The sequence below is a fragment of the Kalmanozyma brasiliensis genome, assembly GCF_000497045.1.
Source record: "Kalmanozyma brasiliensis GHG001 unplaced genomic scaffold PSEUBRA_SCAF25, whole genome shotgun sequence".
Classification (NCBI taxonomy): Eukaryota; Fungi; Basidiomycota; class Ustilaginomycetes; order Ustilaginales; genus Kalmanozyma; species Kalmanozyma brasiliensis.
In genome coordinates this window covers 39,602-56,795 of record NW_015961965.1, presented here as the reverse complement: position 1 = coordinate 56,795, position 17,194 = coordinate 39,602, and the positions used below count along the sequence as shown (strand labels likewise).

The window sequence follows — 17,194 nt, the reverse complement described above, 5'->3', positions numbered from 1 at the left end:
AGACAGACGGAAGAGAGGGCGAAATTCGGATAGGCAAGACGCGCGTGTTGCGTTGGTGTGTGTGTGTGTGTTTGGGCAAACAAAAAGGATGACAAGCATTTCACTTGAACTGGGTGATTTTGATTTGGCGTTTGCTTTGAGTTCATAGCGATGCGCCCGCATCGTCCGTACAGCATACCGTCATTACCTACAACTCAGCCTTGGTGGAGAGCGCCACGCTTGCTCGAGGCAAATGATAGGGAAGAAGGTGAGGCGGATGCGGTGTCGAGCGGTGCGGCGGGTAAAGAGACGGAGACACGGAGAGACACCTCCGGAATTCAGTGGTTCCCAGCGAAACCAACACAACCGAGAGACAGCCACCTACAGCGGAGAGAGAAAGAGAGGGACAAGGCAAACACTCTGTATCGATTCCAAGATCGCGAGAGACAAAACTCGAACCCCGGTCGATGTCCGCATCGAAACCAATCGGATGCACATGGTACATCTATCATTCAACGCATTGACGAGCCACAATGCAGCCAGCCTGCGGGAGAGGCATAAGAAGGGGGCTAGAAGCAACCCGCCGCCGACAGAGGTGACACTGCCACTCTGGTTCCCGAAGGCACTTTGCCAAGCCTTACGCAACCTCTCTTTCCCTAGAGGCACAAACGCAGTCGCTTTCTGCAAGCGAGGTGAGAGGTTTGCCAGTCCGATGGCAAAGCGGCGCCGCGGTCGCGACGGTTTGGTTTTGACAGCCGGAAAGGTGCGTACCGAGGTTGATTCTACTCGCCGCCGCTCCCTCGCAGGTCTGCTTTTTGGAAGAGTGACGAGTCGCAATCAAAGGTGAGCAAGCAGCTCCCATTCTTTTCTTAAGGCTTTGCATGCAAGCCATCCGGTCGATCCCACGTACAATGGGATCTGCAAAGCGCCTCGGTATCACCCACTTCATGATTACGCCCAGGCCCTTGTTTCGCTCTTATCCATCAAGCACGCCAGCACGACAATCTCTCAACCCATGCAGAGCAGGTGCGTGCAGTCCTTTCGAGACAGAGAGGCACTTTGACTGCATACAGTGCGAGGCGATGGCCGATCTTCAAGCTGCGTTTCTGTCGTTCGTGGCAGGCCTGAGATCCGAGAAGGCCAATTTGCGAGCATCTAGACCGATGCTGGCCATTTAGAACAATGAGGCGGTGCCGCGGCGAGGCTGTTGAGCGAACGACGACTCACCGAGCCTGCCTTTTGTCTCGAAAGCAGAGCAGAACGTGTGGGTCGGAGCTAGTTTGCGCCTGCGTCTTCAAGTGGCCATGTTGGAAGGGCAAAACGCGACTCTTAGCGAGAAATGCCAAGCAATTTCGGTGCTGCGTCGCGTATCAAGCTCGTGCAGCTCCTCTGCAGTTGAGCCTCTCAACCAGACTGCTCTGATGACCAGACACGCGCGCGTTCGGACTTTGTCGTTTGCAAAAAGTAACACTTATTTTCTTTTTTATTTGATTTGCTAGCCTTGCTGCTGCACGAGCGCTCGCCTGTTTCGTTCTTCTGGACCCAAACGATGCAGGCGTGAGGCCTGAGAGCAAAACGCGTGCATGCCAAGCTGTCATCAGCAAGAATGCACGCTGCACCCCTTTTCGTCTCGAGCCCTAACAGGCGGTCCCAGCGCAAAATATTCGGGACTTGACATGCACGCTACTCATCAGCGCGTCAGCTTTCTAGCTCAGCTTCGCAAGCGTGTGTTGATGGTTCGTTGACATCTCAGCCATCGAACCTCGCTTGCTGCTCCCCGTCAGCCTGGCCACGAGTCGCATGCTATGGTACGCTTTCCGGCTAGCTTCTATTTGGTCGGCGACTTTCGGCGACAAACATTTGCAGTCGCTTCAATAAGCACTCGACTACTACAGGCGCACTCCTGTCTTGGGCGTACATGCTCAGGCACATCCTTTAGATCAACAGCATGCAGTTGGGAAGCTCGCCTTGATGCACCGCGGTCCATGCTGCCCATACCGACAGAATCTTCTTTCCCACCTTGGGCGTCACGCACCACAGAACCCCCTGCGCAGTCCTCCTGAGTTGCAGCGTGATCGAACCCACGATGACCTTTCAGCGATACAGTAGGAGGTATTGTCATGCTCGTGCTCCGCTAGCCGGCGATTACGAGCCCCGTGGCCGTTCGGGAAGTGCCAATTGGTACCCGGTCCTAGTCAGCTCTGGGTTCTCGCTGCCGTCGTTGCTCTGCTCACGTCGGACCTTATCCTGGACCGGCTCTCTGCGGTCGTTGCCGTTTGGCAACTACAGGGCACATCCGCGGCCTTCACATCAAACCGACGAACCGTACCGACAGTGCACTATGTAGCCTCCAGCCAAACGAGCCAGAATCACCAGCTCGAACAATCATTTCGAGACCTTCATTTTCGGAGCCCTTTTTGACGTGTCCATATTCATGCGTTCATAAAAGCACGACCCGACGACCCAAATTCCCCCTCCCATCATCCATCGGACCTCATCCTTCAGCTCAAACACCGGCTCACAAACAAGAAGTATGCACGCTTCCGGCAGGATTGCAGATTCCATTGCAATAGGAACGAATAGTGACGAGAATTAACGGAAGCTGATCTATGCGAGCACGATGCAGATGCAAAGCTGAAGCGAAGCAGGAAAGGTCACAGCTTGGACTTGACTTGATCCTGACGACGCGACTGCATATGCCGAGACTGCTGGCCAGAGTGGCCCTGCGAGCGTCTGCGCGAAGAGCGAGATGATCTTGAAGATGCACCAGTCTCGGGGAGCTCATCGTTCTTGCCTTGCGAAACTGCGTCACGCGCGACATCGGCTCGGTTCGACTCCTTGCGCCATTCCCGATGGACCAAGGTGCTCGGTGCAACGCCGAATTGGTCATCGATGCCTTTCAATCCTAGCTCCTTGACCAGGATTACCCTCGCCAGCGCATAGTGGTGGATCGCGTGCAGACCGCAGAACCACAGCTCCCTGCCCACCGTGCTGTCCATCTCCACCACAAACGGTGTCGTTGCGCACAACCGCAGCGATTGGTTGTAGAGACGACCATTGGATCCCTTGAAGACGCGATACAGGCGGTCCACTGTGCGCTCGAATTCACGCAGCGAGGCCGAGACGGAAGTCTCGATGTGCGGCATTTTGGAGGCGATGCGTGAATCATAGTCGACCCGCAGTATTGACCTGGAGTCGCTTTTTGATCGAGCTTGCCAGTCCTCGATGGCGTCGGTGAGGATCCTGAGGTGGTCGAGAACATGTCGGAAGTGCTTGCCTGGCGTCGAGCCAGCAATGACCTTGCTCTCGAATGTGTACGACGAGTCTGTGATGGCTTTTGAGCGGAATAGCTCGGCAGCTTGGTCCATGATTTGAGCTGTGCACGAGAGCACGCTCTCTTCTGCTTCCTTCCAAGATGATGCTGGTGCCGCCATTGTTGCGATAGCGCTGTACGTGCGTTGAGACCGAGTGGTGATATTTGCTCGCTTCCAGGAAAGCAGCGGGCTCGCCAGCGGGTTCAATGGAATGCCAGGCGGCTGGTCTGGTGGCAGTCTGCGATATGCTCTTGCTGCTGTGTGATGCTGATGATGCTGAAGATATGTGCAATGATGATGCTGGTGGTTTTGATGCTTCCGATGCTAATGATGATGATGATGCTGACGATGATAGTGACGACGGTCGAGGCTTGGGTGCACGACTGAGCCACGTTGGCTCGGAACAAGCCGCGCTGCTGCTGTGTAAGCGCTCCTCGTCGAAATTTTCCCCCATAAAATCACAAATTCACCTCCACCATGACGCTCGGCCAAAAAAGCGGGCCGAAAGCCACACGCCCAGGATGCAGGGCCCAGACTGCCGCATGAGAACCCTGCATCGACATCTGTCTCAGTCTCCTCGTTGACGTTGCATCAGACAGCTCACATGATCACACACCGACATACGGAAAACGCACGCTATGGGTTGGTTGTGGTCAGGTTGCGATCCTCGAGTGCATTCCATTGCTTGTCTGCCAACCATTTCCTTCAATGACGAAAGTTGCACGATGACCCATTGCGGCAAGTTCCCTGCGCAAAGAACTTGCAGGGCACCGTGTGGCGCTTCGACTGCCAAATGCCACCACCGTTTCCACCACCACCGCCGCCGTAGCCACCTTGTCCACCATCTCCGGATCCGCCGTACTGGTATCCACCATAGCTGGACTGCTCTGAATCCCACCCGCCATTATCGCCTCCTCCATATCGATATCCTCTGGGCGCTGACGTTTGACCGTAGTTGTACGACGACTTCCTGTCCGGCTGGTAATCCCCCTGGAACTCTCCCGGATAGCTTTCCTCCTGTGCAGCATTGACTGGGACATTGTCGCGCTGGGGCCGCTGCCAGTAGCTCGGCTGCTCGCCTGCGTCAGAAGTGCTGGGGACGTTTTGCCCATTTGACCTCGAGAGGCTCGACAGCAGGTTGGACAGGTTGTCGCTCGTAACATTCGATGAAGCCAACGCCGCATTGACCGTATTGGAATTGGCGTCGGCCCCCTTGGCCGCATTGAGGATAGATTGCAGCTGCGTCAGGTCAAAGTTGAGAGCCGGAGCTGGCGCTGCGGTCTGCGTTCCGGTGCTCGAGATCGCACTGGCATCCGCGCCTACCGTCTGACCCACCTTGGCCAGCAGCGCGCTGATATCGGCTGCGGCTGGAATTGCGGCGTGGTCGCTTGTCTTCATGTCGTCATTCGGTGCTCCTTCATCTTTGACCGCGACTTCGTGAATGCCTTGGCCCTCGCCCGTCACATCGAGATCCGCTTCCGCCTCCTCCATCCACGGCGTCGGAATCTCGGCAGTCTCTGCTCCTGCCAGTTCTGCCGGCGTCTCTGAAATTGAGCCAGGCTGCTCCAGATTGCTTTCCTCCACGCCGCCAGACTCCTCCTCTCCGTCCGCGGTCGCAGTTCTCTCGAGACCAGCGTGTCGTTGCGTTTGGAACGGTCCTTCGACGGACTCGCTGCCGATGGGGTCTGAGTCGACCGCCAACGAGAGCTCACGCGGCTCCTGCCAGTCCATCAGCGCCTCCATTGTGCTCACCGTCTGTTTGAGCGCCGCACCCTCGTGACGTTTGTCCCCTGCTCCTTCGATGTGTATTTCTTCGTCCATCTCGCCCTGTCCATAGTCGGCTGGCTCGATCAGCTTGACCGCTACGAGCTCGCTGTCCTCCTTCCACCTGACACGCTTCGGCGCCTTCTTCTTGAGTTGTGAGCTGGCGGGCTGCGCAGTCGATGTGCCAGATGCAGCGCGGCTGCTTCCAGCGCCGCCGCTGACCTTGTCAATCAAGCTCATGACGTTGTGATGAGCAGATGGACGGCTTGGCCCAGCGGCACTGGCGGTCGAAGGCGGTCTTGCGACTACCTGCTTCTTGACGCTACCAGCCGCGAAGAAGTCAACACCCGCCTGAGCGGGTGCCGGCCGGCTCGAGGCGGCGGTGGATGTGCCGGCTGAAGATGGGGTCGCCTTGGTTGCCTTCGCGCTTGTGGAGGTGGCCGCCGCGGCCGAGGCCGACTTGTAACGCTTCGTGGCTCCCTCGACCGCCGTTGCCGCGCCATCTGCTGGCTTCCGTTTCGTGCTCGGAGCGTTTGCAGGGGCGGACGGACTGGGACGTGGCGGAGCAGCCGCCTTGGTGTCAGCATCTTCTACCACTTTTGTCCATTTGGCTTTGATGTCTTGTGCCGCTTTGCGCGCTGAAGGATCCACAGCGCGCAAGGAGACACCCGTGATGGCCTTGCCGAGGGCTGCATCGTCCGTCAGATAGTCTCGCTTCATCTCGACGAAGGCAAGAATGCTGAGAAGGGGGGGCAGCGTGGATTGGTACTTTGCACTTTCGTCCACTACGTCCTGAGAGGCCTTCTTTGGTGGCGTCGTCGCGCGCAGCCAGGCGGAGAGGATGTGTCTTGCAGCATACGAGCCCATCAGGGCGGCGAAGAACCTTTCTCGACCGGTCTTGCTGTAGCCTTTGCCAGTCTCGAGCTTGACGATGCTGTTGAGCATGTCGAGGATGATCTTGCGATCCTCGACTGCCGTAGGTCTGGGGTTCCGGAACTTGCCGCCCGGGTCGAGATCGCTGAGAGGTGCAACGAACTTGTGGACCGCTTTGGCAGGCTCGCGCTCCACCGACAGACGCGAGAGTGGCTGTTTGACCATCTCCCATAGTTTCCTGGCCTCTGCGCCTTTTGCGTCGGCACCGCCCTTGACTACAGCAGCGCCAGCATTGCCCTTTGTAGAGGGTTTCGACAACGCCTTTGCCGGAGGAAGGGGAGGCGTTCCGGGCTCAGAACCCGAGTCCGTGATCACGGTGATTTCTGCGCCGACGCTCGTTGTCGGCGTGTTCGTCGCGATCGGAGCCGGCGGCAGTGGCGTTTCCTTTTGGCTAAGAGACTTGGCGACACCAGGCAGGAAAGCAAGCTTGGATTGACGCAGCTTGGGTTGCTTATCCTTGGCGCCTGCGCTTGACGAGGATGCTGTGCTTGGCGCAGCAACATCCGACGAACCGGCTTGAGCTTGATGAGGTGGCGCGACCGACTGTGGCATGCCATTGATAGAGCCGGACGACTGATTCGCAGGCCGTGAGGAGGGACTTGAGAACGTCAGAGCATTCGCAAGGGAGTGATCTGATTGCGATTGGAACTGCTCGTTGTTCGATGGTGCGGAGGCATAAGAGTGAGGCGATGATGCATACACCGTAGGCTGAGGCGGAGGCGCAAGCTGAGCCGCGGGAAAATGCTGTGGAGAGTGGAGCACGGCATTGATGAGGAAGTCCGGCGGCGTGTTTGGATAGGCGGCTCGCAGCTCGTTGAAGGTCGCTTCATCGATCGACAAGGGCGCAGCTGGATAAATCCCGGAAGAGGGCATGCTCGCCATGTTCGAGAACGATCCGTATAGCTGCTGCTGCTGGTGCTGCTGCTGATGATGAGAATACACTTGTGGCGGGAACGAGACCCCGCCTTGCTGCTGCTGGAAGGATGAGGCAGGCTGCTGCATGTATTGGCCGTGAGGTCCAGGAAGCGCTGGATACAGTGAGCTAGCCGCTGGCCCACTCGATGATGATGGGGAGGCTGCGTACATTGGCGCTGCTGAGTCTGGCATGCTCGATTGCGAGACCGCATTGGGTCCAAGCTGCCACGACGGCTGTACATTGCCGTTTTGTTGCATGAGCCACGAGTCGTACCCTGATGTCGGGTCCATATCGGTATTTGGAAGGCTTTGGCGGACCATCAGGCCTACAGATCGCAGCTACGATTCGATCGACTGCAAATAGCGAAGGCGAGACCCAAGGTGTGAGCAAGAATGGCCAGCCACAGCGCATGCGAACGTTTCACACGGGGGAAGAGGAGAGGTCAGCGATTTGCCCATACTACGAAAGAGAATAACTAGGAAGAATTTGAGGCGATATCAGCAGCGGCATGACAGCTGAGACAGCAGCCTGTACGTCGAACAGTCCTCTGAAGCAACGTCGTCCTTGAGTGACATGGGTCGACACCATGTGGCGTAAGCTCGAAGATGAAGGCAGAAGTCGATAACGAAGGCCGATTTTTAGAGATGTTACGTCCGCTTGACTGACATGTAAATCTGCTGCGAAAATCCTCCGTGCCTTCGGCAGTGAGAGACCGTTGGAGAGGCGACTTGGCAGCTCTGAAATTTTGCGGCGTCCGCTGGGCACTACGACCCGCGCTTTGCCTCGCAGACCTTGCCTTCATGCGAAAGACATCTGCTTCCAACGAGTCGTTTCGATCCGAGCATTCACCCAGGTCTACGCCAATCGAGCATGTATCGCCACCACCGTCATGGAGACTCCATGAATGCACTCGTTTGGTGATATGCTGATCCATTGAATTCCAGTATTGCCGACATAAAAGCACGACAAGTGAAGGTGCCGCTTCCAGCAAGCTGCGGGGACCGCGAGCTTGCGCTTCTTCTGAGACTCAAATAAATGCAAAGCGCTGTGGTTCTCCCAAGCAGTGTGTTCTGCTCGAGCTCGATCTGACTTGCCCAGACTGCCACTGCGAGAGTGTGAGAAGGGAGAGGGATGATGTATACACTTACGGATCTGGTGTTCGGGACCTTGACGGGGTGCAAATACTTGGGATCGGCAGCCTCGTCTGACGGCGAGACAGCGTCGTTGCCGCACTCGAGCTTGATGGAAGTCTCCGTGGTCCAATGCGCCGACATGCCTTCCCCTTGGACGGCAATGACAGTCGCAGAGACACGAAGATTTATCTTTAGAGCTCACGTTCTAGCAAGCAACAATTCACCTGCTCTGACTTTGGACCGTAACCGATCTCGTCTGACCGGCGCCGTGTATGCGTGCCTAGCAAGTGCGGGGACTGCGGGAAGCGCAAGCTGTGAAACTAGTCAGCCAAAGCGACAGCAGCAGCGACAGCAGCGACGGGGAGCAAAGGCTAGTCGAAGCCTCCGTCTTGTAATGTCTCCACCCAAAGATAGGCAGTTAGATGATCCTTAAGAACCCGTTCGCAGCCAACTTGACCGCTTTCCGCAACGCTGTTCGAAGGAAGCTGATGCCTGCTGAAAGCGTGCGCACCGCTGGCGTCAGAGAAGTTCGAGACCTCAAGACCAATTTGGGCTGGCGAGGCTAAAGGCTGAATGGCGTTGATGGAAGTAGGAACGATAAGATGGACTTGTCAATCGCAGCTGCGTTTCCGACTCAGCACGGAACCCACTTGGCCAGGAGAGGACCGATTTCATTTTCCTCAGCCGGCCGATTTGAAATTGCAGCTTCTCGATATCAATAGTCTAACAAAGACGCGCTAATCGCCAATTGAAAAACACTCATTTCGACGGGGAATTCCGATTTCGAGTTTGATTTAAGCAGCGGAAGGGCAACTTGAACCTAGCGTGTCGCGTACTTCAAGTGAGGGTTAAGCACGTTCCAAGTGTTTCTTGACTCAAGGCAAAGCTCGAATTGCACAAATACCACGACCCTTTTGACCGTCTCTAATCCCCCTTTTCCTTCCTTTCCACGCACCATTTCCATCGTTTTCAAACCCATCGAAACCATCCATACAAGCATACCATTTGCATCACTTCATCGTGCAAATCAATCCGAGCTCGACGCTTTCCTTTCTGTGTATCGCCTCCTTTCCTTTCAGCGAGGTAAGTGTCCCTTTCGACTTTGGCCTCCTCTCGGTGCTGCTTTGCTGTTAAGGTTCTGTCGCAGCCCGATTCTGTTGCTTCGCCCCAAGCGAAGGCGTCCGAGGCTGCGGTTCCCCAGACTCTGGACCCTGGAAGCTGTCAAGCTTGATGCCGTTTCCCGGCGCCATCCCTGCTCAACGCTCAGGGTGTGATCTTGACATGGGATGGACCAGAGCGCTCGTTGAGGAACAAGGTGCGAGAAGAAACGGCTGTCCAAGGACTGCAAGGTGGGATCAGAGCGGCTACAGTGTAGCGTGGTGTCGCCGGTTCGCGTGCTACGCGTCTTAAACCCTGGCTTGCTTGCATTACGCGCTGTTGCTCTCCTCTCTCGCTTGCTTGCCTTTCTGACGTGCCTGGTCCGGCCTCGCGTGTCCCTCTTTGATGAAGCTTGCCATTGCTGTCGGAGGTTGGCTCTCGTTCCTGCGCTTCGGGCCATCGTTCTCGTTCTGCTGTGGTGCTTTTATTGACCCAACGTGTTACATTCTTGTGTGCTGCTGCCTTCGACTCTCTCTCTCACCTTAACGCGCCTGTCAACGCCAACGCCATCTGCAACTCGACACCTTCTCGACATCATTCTCGCGCCTGCTCCTACCGTATTCGACCTTGCCCGTCATAATCCGCACCGTCTCCGTCGCGTCTGCTGCTATCGTCTCCGGAACCTCCCTTGCCGCGAATCCTCGATCGTAGCTCTCCCAACCACAGTCTCCCGGTCATCGTCGCAGCGTCCGATTTCGTCGACGCCTCGCCTGCCACAATCTTTTCCGCCATGAACGCCGCCAGCTTCGACCAGTACGGTCTGCTCACTCATTCAGTGGCGAATGCATCGCATCAGCACCACGCCGGATCGCATCAGCACCAGCACCATCAACCAGCGCATCATCAGCATGCCGCTTTCAACCCGGCTCTTGGCCACACAGGTCAGGGCGACGATATCTTTATCGCTCGACAGAGTGTGAGTGATGATTTAGCCGCGACATTACGATTCAAGCTGAGTTATTAGGACTGACCATGCCTCGTTGCTTCTCGTGCACAGATGTTCGACGCGGTGAGCCGGCTCTCTGCTCAGCTCCGCCACGCCGCCGACTCGTGCGATGCTTTTGTCAAGGTGGTGGCACGACAGAACCCCAACGTGGCCGCGCTCGTGCTTGCACAGCAAGGCAACGTCTCTGCGGGTGGTGCTGCGGGCGTGCCAAGTACTTTCGACTTCCTCAGCATCGCCAACGGCTCGCATCAGAGCGTACCGACACCGGGCGCGGATACGGCGGCCGCAGCTGCTACCGCCGGTGCCAATGGCAAGACAGCTAAGAAGCTGAGCAAGCTGCAAAAGCGCAAGGAGAAGCGTCTGCGTGACCCGGATGCGCCCAAGCGACCACCGAGCGCTTACCTGCTCTTCCAAAACGAAGTGCGACAGGAGATCCGCAAGAAGCATCCCGGTATGCCGTACGCCGAAGTGCTAGGCAAGGTGTCCGAGGCTTGGAAGGCGCTCACGGACGAGCAGAGGCGCGTGTACCAGGACAAGACGACAGAGAACATGGCGACATGGAGCCAGCAGAAGAAGGACCACGAGGCCGAGATGGCCGAGAGCGCACCGCTCGAGCAGTAAGGTGCGCCGTCTTGACCTGGTCACCTTGCTCCATTGGCCCTTCGTCTCGTCTCCCATCCAGCCTTGCTTGCCCGCCGGGCTTTGTACTTTACGGAGTCTTTGCAGCCCCTCGACAGCAACGACGCGAAGATACTTCCATATCGCCCGCTACCTCCAACCTGCTCCAAGCTTGCCGCGTCCCTCGGACAGCGCAGCCTGTATTCTTTGTATACTATACATGACCCCCGATACCGTCTGAATCTGATTCACGATCGTTCCCTTGCAAGACTCTATGTTGGACGAATGTTGGATCCTCGAGCTGTCGTCGTTACTGCTGCTGCTGCTGCTGCTGCTGCTGCTGCTGCTGCTGCTGCTGCCGATGCTGAGTGACACTGACTGTGCCGAGCTTATTCTATTGTCGAAGCAAGCTTGAGAGGTGTACTCGACTCGTCTGACCAACACCACTCTGACATGTCTGGCGCAATTTTAGAAGAAAAGGCGCACGCACCTTGCCAAAAAGCACAGACGCCCGATTGACCCGTTGAAAAAAGTCGCTGCGTCAAGCTCCACCTGGCAATCTCGGAAAGGTTCATCACATCTTTACCTCTTGACCATCACCTGCTGCCGCTTCACCTCCTTGTTGCATTCGCTAGATCCTGTCGAAGGCGCGCATTCTACAAGTCTCGAATTTCATCCTCAAAAAGGCGACTGACTGGCAGCCAACATCTCCGCCAACTAGCGCTCACAGCTCGTCATCATGTCCAAGATCCCAGGCATGCAGCATCTGCAGTCGTTCACCCACCGCAAGGAGAAGGAGTGCCGAAAGCCCGAAGAGGGACTCAAGAATGACTTGATCATTCGCGCTGCTCGTGGTCACCAGACTGAGCGAGCCCCGTGCTGGATCATGCGCCAGGCTGGCCGATACCTTCCAGGTGAGTAGTCGGCCACTTCGACGAGGCCTTAAAGCATGTCTGCTTTTTGCGATGACATCGCTCCCTTCTTGCTCTACGTGGATCCAGTATATTGACCTTCAGCATGCCTGTTCCGATCGTCCCTCTTTCATCCCATAGAATTCCGCAAGATCCGAGAAGACCACGACTTTTTCGAATGCTGCCGAAACCCCGAGCTGGCTTCCGAGATCACGGTGCAACCCATTCGACGCTACACGGGACTGTTGGATGCCGCCATCATCTTTTCGGATATTCTGGTCGTGCCGCAAGCTATGGGCATGGAAGTGGAGATGCTGCCTGCCAAAGGGCCTCACTTCCCCGACCCGCTGGTGACGCCCAAGGACGTCTCGACCAAGCTCAAGAAGAAGGTGGACGTTGACAAGGAGCTCGGCTACGTGTACGAAGCGATCAAGATGACGCGCGACAAGCTGGACGGCGAGGTGCCGCTGATTGGCTTCTGCGGTGCTCCTTGGACGCTGATGGCGTACATGGTGGAAGGCGGAGGCAGCAAGACATTCGAAAAGGCCAAGGCTTGGCTGTTCAAGTATCCCGAAGAGTCTAAGGAGCTGCTGCAGAGGATTGCCGATGTGTGCACCGACTTCCTCGTTGGCCAGGTCAAGGCTGGCGCGCAGCTGTTGCAAGTGTTCGATTCGTGGGCTGGCGAGCTTTCGCCTTCCGACTTCCGCCAGTTCTCGTTGCCCTACTTGCGATCGATCGCTGCCTCGGTGCGCGACATTCTTTCGACCAAGTCGATCCCATGCCCGCCGTTGATCGTGTTTGCCAAGGGCGCGCTGGGTCACTCGCTGCCCGAGGTGGTCAAGGCCGGCTACGACGTGGTGGGTCTGGACTGGACGGTGGAGCCTTGTGTTGCTCGCAAGGTGGTGGAGCTCGCCTCGCCGGGTGGTTCGACGTATAAGGATGCCAGCGGGTCAAATGAGGCGGGCCACCGCTTGGCGCTGCAGGGCAACATGGACCCAGCGGTGCTGTACGCGGGCAAGGATGCGATCGAGGCCAAGGTGGAGGAGATGCTGCGATCCAAGAAGGGTGGCTTCGGCGGTGGTGGAGCCTACATTGCCAACCTAGGCCACGGCATCACGCCTGGTGTGGATCCCGAGGCGGTCAGGATCTACCTCAAGGCGGTGCACAGGATCAGCAGGGAGGTCAACAGTGCACAGGATGAAGAGTGAAGCGCTCGTTTGTCCAGTTGCTGTTGTTACGATCATTGAAAAAGAATGCTTACATGCACACCCCTCTCATCACCGTCCGTAGTCCGTCGACAAGCAACGAGCTGGAGCATTTGACATCGGAGCCAGGTCCGTCTAAGGCGCGATCTGACAGTGTGAAGGCGAAAATTGGGAAGCTTTTGAGTTCCCCGCAATGCGCGGATTGGACCGGCCTGCATGCATGCATATCGCCCGCATCGCCGCCTCAAAGTGGGGTGGGTCTCGACGCTGCGATTCATTTCGTCGGACGTCGTTTCCCCCGCTTCATACGGTACTTGCACCGGGAAGCACGGCCTGAGCAGTAGCACTGAATGAGCTCATCTCGAACTTACCCCTCCGCTTCTGGTGGACCCTGACTCAGGCTCAAGGATCGAGAGCTGCCGAGCGTATCTAGAAGACGGACTGGATCTTTGCGCTTGAGCCTGTCGAGCTGAATAGAGCTACGTCCGATGAGCTTGTCGTGCTGGCCATCAACCTCGTAGATGCAGGCCGTGTCAGGCGTGTACGAGCAGCGAAAGGGAAGCCAGAAGGGGGGCCCCGTGTGCACTTTTGGCCGAGGTTGAAATCACCGTGGGCGAGCGAGCGAAGGAGAGCCAAAAAGAGAGACAGAAATGGAGCCGCGCTGATCGACTGGGATGAGCACGGAATCAAGGCACGATCTCAGGAAGTCAGTGGACAAGGAAGGGACCGGTCACCTGTCACACGGCACATGGATCAAGGGCTCAAGTGCCCTTTTCTCTCGGCTATTTCAAAGACCCTTGGCTCTGGCTCTTTTGCCTCCACTTTCCAGCTTGGCCAAGCCGGATCGCCTGCATGGAGGGATGGGCCCCAGATGCAAAGCCGTGTGACAGGAAGAGCACTGGATCCCCACACAGGCAGGCCCGCCCACGCGCCTTGGAGTCTGTGCTCTTTGCGGATCAGGCTTGTCCGCTTTGCTTCCTTCCCGTAGAGCGTTTCTTGCCTTCTCTCTTCATCTCATCCTCATCTCGTCCTCAGCTCATCTTGTCCCACCGTCGTTCCTCAAGCTCAACTCGAGCACGCTTGTGTACGATCTCGGAGATCCCCTTAGACTAGTTGTAGCATACAGCCACCTACAGCTGCCCTCCTCAAGCCCCTCGGACCCCCACACCGGCCCTCGCTTCCCTCCTCCCCTCGCGCACAACGTCAAAGCACACGCGATCGACGGTCCAAGCGTCCAGTCGAACGGACGACGCCAGAGAGCTTCTTCTTCTCCAACTGGCGTACCTCTTGTGGTCACGCTGACTCGTACCACCGCCTCGACACCTTAGACTCGCACGCGCTCTTGGTCCCGCTGTTCCCTCTCATCTGCCCTGCCACAAGGCACACCTCACTTCACCGGTCCTCGACTCGGTCCCACGGCCTCGCAAAGTCTCTCGTATACGATCTAGATCCTCAAGCTTCGATACCAAGTTCTTCTCACCATCGAAGAGCCCCGTAGATCTCTCGCAAACATCTGGTTTCGCACTTCATTATGAGGCTATTCGTCGCCGTGTCCACCGCCTCGGCCCTCTTGGCGGTGTCCCTGCTGTGTGGACCTCAACAAGCTCATGCGTCCCTTGCAAAGTCGGATGATATTACCACCCTCTTCGAGGCGCTCGCTGACATCACCCGTCCTCCCTCCGAAAAGCATCTTCCTGCTGACCACAAGCTCGTAGGCCTCAGCTCGGATCCCAGCCAGCCTGGTGTTCAGTGGAGTGTCCAGCAGGCCCAGCCCACCATCCTCGAGGATGGTCAGCTCAACACGCCTGACTTTACCCTCGTCACGAGCGGCGAAGGGAACAACTTTGCTTCGCCTGCCGCTATGTCAGAAGATTCGGCCTCCACCTCGAGTGCAGCCAGTCGCAACCCTGGCATTACCAATGCTAAGCAAGCACTGTCCTCAAGCTCCTTCTATCCTGTCAACCCGCCCTCGTTCCCGCTGGCTGTGCGAAGCCCCTACCTCAACGCCTGGCTCCCTTCGGGCTCCAACCTCGCCTCGACTCCTCCCAACAGGGTCGGCAATGGCGGCTACCTGGCTGGCCAGTGGACCTCCTTCTGGACCTCGTCGTACGGCGCCGATGGCGACTATCGTCTTGGCTGGTCCGGCTACATCCGTATCGACAATGTCACCTACGAGTGGATGGGCAACGGCTTTGGCACGCTTGTGCGTGCTGGCCTCGCTGCCACTCAGCTCCGCGCCGAGTACACAGCCACGCGTACCATGTTCGCCTTTGAGGCCGACAAGGTCAAGTTCAACGTCACCTTCTTGACCCCAATCACTCCTGACGACTATGTCCGCCAATCTCTGCCTCTCAGCTATCTGCACGTCGAGCTGGACAAGTCCACCATCAAAAATCGCAGCATTCAGCTGTACACCGACATCGACGAGCGATGGGTCACCGGTCACGATTACGACTTTGCTGACTGGCCCTACGACCAGCAGTACTACGAGAAGAACGACACTTCGGTCTTCTTCATCACGCGCAAGCACCCCGAGGTCTACACTGAGTTCCGCCAGCGCGCCGAGTGGGGCAATGCTACGTATGCCGCTCGTAACCACACCGGTCTCACTTCGAGGAACAACAACAACGTCGTCGTTCACACCGAATTCATCGATCACGGCAAGCTTTCGTTCGATCACGGTCCCGTCGGTGGACCCGACAACTCGTTTGCGTTTGCAGTCGACTTTGACGCCAAGCACGCCGCTAAGGATGCCCTCTTTGCTGTCGGCCATATGCGTACTCCTTACGTCAACTACATCCGTGCCAAACACCCCGGCTCCAACTCGACCAAGAGCTACCAGGAAGACCGCTACGGCTACTGGCAGACGCAATTCGGCGACTCGCTCCAGGACGCCGTGGCTTTCTTCATCAACGACTTTGACTCTGCCCTCGAAAAGGCCAAGAAGTTCGACAGGCAGGTGCTCGAGGACTCCCGAGCGGCTGTGGGTGGCGGCGAAGTTGGTGACAAGTACGCGGCCATCACGCAGCTCTCTGTCCGTCAAGCGTTCGCCACGTTCGAGATCACAGTCAGCAAAGATTCCAAGGGCAGGTATAACACGTCCGACACGCTGCTTTTCCTCAAAGAAATCTCGTCCAACGGCGACATGTCGACGGTCGACGTCATCTTCCCACTCTTCCCTATTCTGTCGTACGCCAACCCGGACATGCTGCGCGATCTAATGCTGCCCATTTTCGAGTACACCGAGTCCGGGCTGTACCCGAACAAGTGGTGCGTGCACGATCTGGGTACCTACCCGAATGCCTTTGGTTACAATGACGGCAACGACGAGCCGATGCAAGTTGAGGAGTCGGGCAACATGATCTGGATGACGCTGCACTGGGCGCAGTTGGTAGGCAAGTCGAAAGCCAAGCCCTTCCTGAACGATCACTATGCGATCATGAAGCAGTGGACGCAGTATCTGGTGGATGACAGTCTGATTCCCGCCGAGCAGCTGTCGACGGACGACTTTGCGGGCACGCTGGCCAACCAGACTGACCTCGCTATCAAGGGAATCGCGGCCATCGCCGCCATGGGCAAGATCGCGGACCTCCTAGGTCACACCAAGGACGCCAGATCCTACGCCAACATCTCGTCGAGCTACATCAAGCTCTGGCAGGACTACGCCATCTCTCATGATGCCTCCCACACAAAGCTCGCCTACCAAGCCGACGCATCTTGGGGAACGGTGTACAACCTGCTCGCTGACCGCATGCTCGATCTCAACCTAGTTCCACGTGCGGTGTACAAGATCCAGGATGCGTGGTATCCCCGTGTCGCCGAGCAGTACGGTGTACCCCTCGATTCGCGCCACAAATGGACCAAGACGGACTGGGAGATGTTCGCCGCCGCCGCATCGGACGATCCTGCGACGCACAAGCTCTTCATCGAATTGCTGTATCGCTTCATCGACGATGGAAAGACGGATGCGCCGTTTACGGACCTGATGGAGAGCACGACGGGTGATTTCCCCAAGTGGCCGCATGACCCGCTGATTCACTTTTTGGCGCGACCCGTGGTGGGAGGGCACTTTGCGTTTTTGGCCAAGATGAAGGCGGATAAGGCCAACGGGGTGAAGGAGGGCGCGTACAGGTATGGCGATGAGAACGATGTTATCACTGGCAAGCCGAGACCAGGTAAGGGTGGAAAGGATGGAGAGATGAGGAAGTCGAAGAGTACATCGAGCGGCTCCCAGCGGGCGTTCCAGATTCCGGCCTAGATAGCTCTTAGAGCTAAGACTCATACACACTAGAGTATACAAGACACTTCGCCCTCATT

The 17,194-nt window shown here is 57.1% G+C and overlaps 5 protein-coding genes across 5 annotated transcripts; 3 read left to right on the top strand and 2 right to left on the bottom strand.

Moving 5' to 3' along the window:
- Window positions 1–2,633: 2,633 nt before the first annotated feature.
- On the bottom strand, window positions 2,634–3,413 carry PSEUBRA_003745 (uncharacterized protein; the record flags this gene model as incomplete). Its single annotated transcript, XM_016436817.1, has 1 exon — window positions 2,634–3,413. The coding sequence occupies one exon, from the start codon at window positions 3,411–3,413 to the stop codon at window positions 2,634–2,636; it is 780 nt and encodes a 259-aa protein (XP_016291752.1).
- A 585-nt stretch (window positions 3,414–3,998) lies between these two features.
- PSEUBRA_003744 (Zinc finger, CCCH-type) lies at window positions 3,999–7,196 on the bottom strand (the record flags this gene model as incomplete). The annotated part of the gene is made up of 1 exon (XM_016436816.2): window positions 3,999–7,196. The coding sequence occupies one exon, from the start codon at window positions 7,194–7,196 to the stop codon at window positions 3,999–4,001; it is 3,198 nt and encodes a 1,065-aa protein (XP_016291751.2).
- A 2,731-nt stretch (window positions 7,197–9,927) lies between these two features.
- Window positions 9,928–10,764, top strand: PSEUBRA_003743 (High mobility group box domain protein; the record flags this gene model as incomplete). Its single annotated transcript, XM_059465150.1, has 2 exons — window positions 9,928–10,113; window positions 10,195–10,764. 2 exons carry the CDS (start codon window positions 9,928–9,930, stop codon window positions 10,762–10,764), a joined length of 756 nt encoding a protein of 251 aa, XP_059320582.1.
- A 736-nt stretch (window positions 10,765–11,500) lies between these two features.
- On the top strand, window positions 11,501–12,880 carry PSEUBRA_003742 (Uroporphyrinogen decarboxylase (URO-D); the record flags this gene model as incomplete). The annotated part of the gene is made up of 2 exons (XM_016436825.1): window positions 11,501–11,675; window positions 11,814–12,880. The coding sequence occupies 2 exons, from the start codon at window positions 11,501–11,503 to the stop codon at window positions 12,878–12,880; spliced, it is 1,242 nt and encodes a 413-aa protein (XP_016291749.1).
- Window positions 12,881–14,408: 1,528 nt separating this feature from the next.
- PSEUBRA_003741 (protein of unknown function DUF1793) lies at window positions 14,409–17,135 on the top strand (the record flags this gene model as incomplete). Its single annotated transcript, XM_016436818.1, has 1 exon — window positions 14,409–17,135. The coding sequence occupies one exon, from the start codon at window positions 14,409–14,411 to the stop codon at window positions 17,133–17,135; it is 2,727 nt and encodes a 908-aa protein (XP_016291748.1).
- Between the last annotated feature and the right edge of the window lie 59 nt (window positions 17,136–17,194).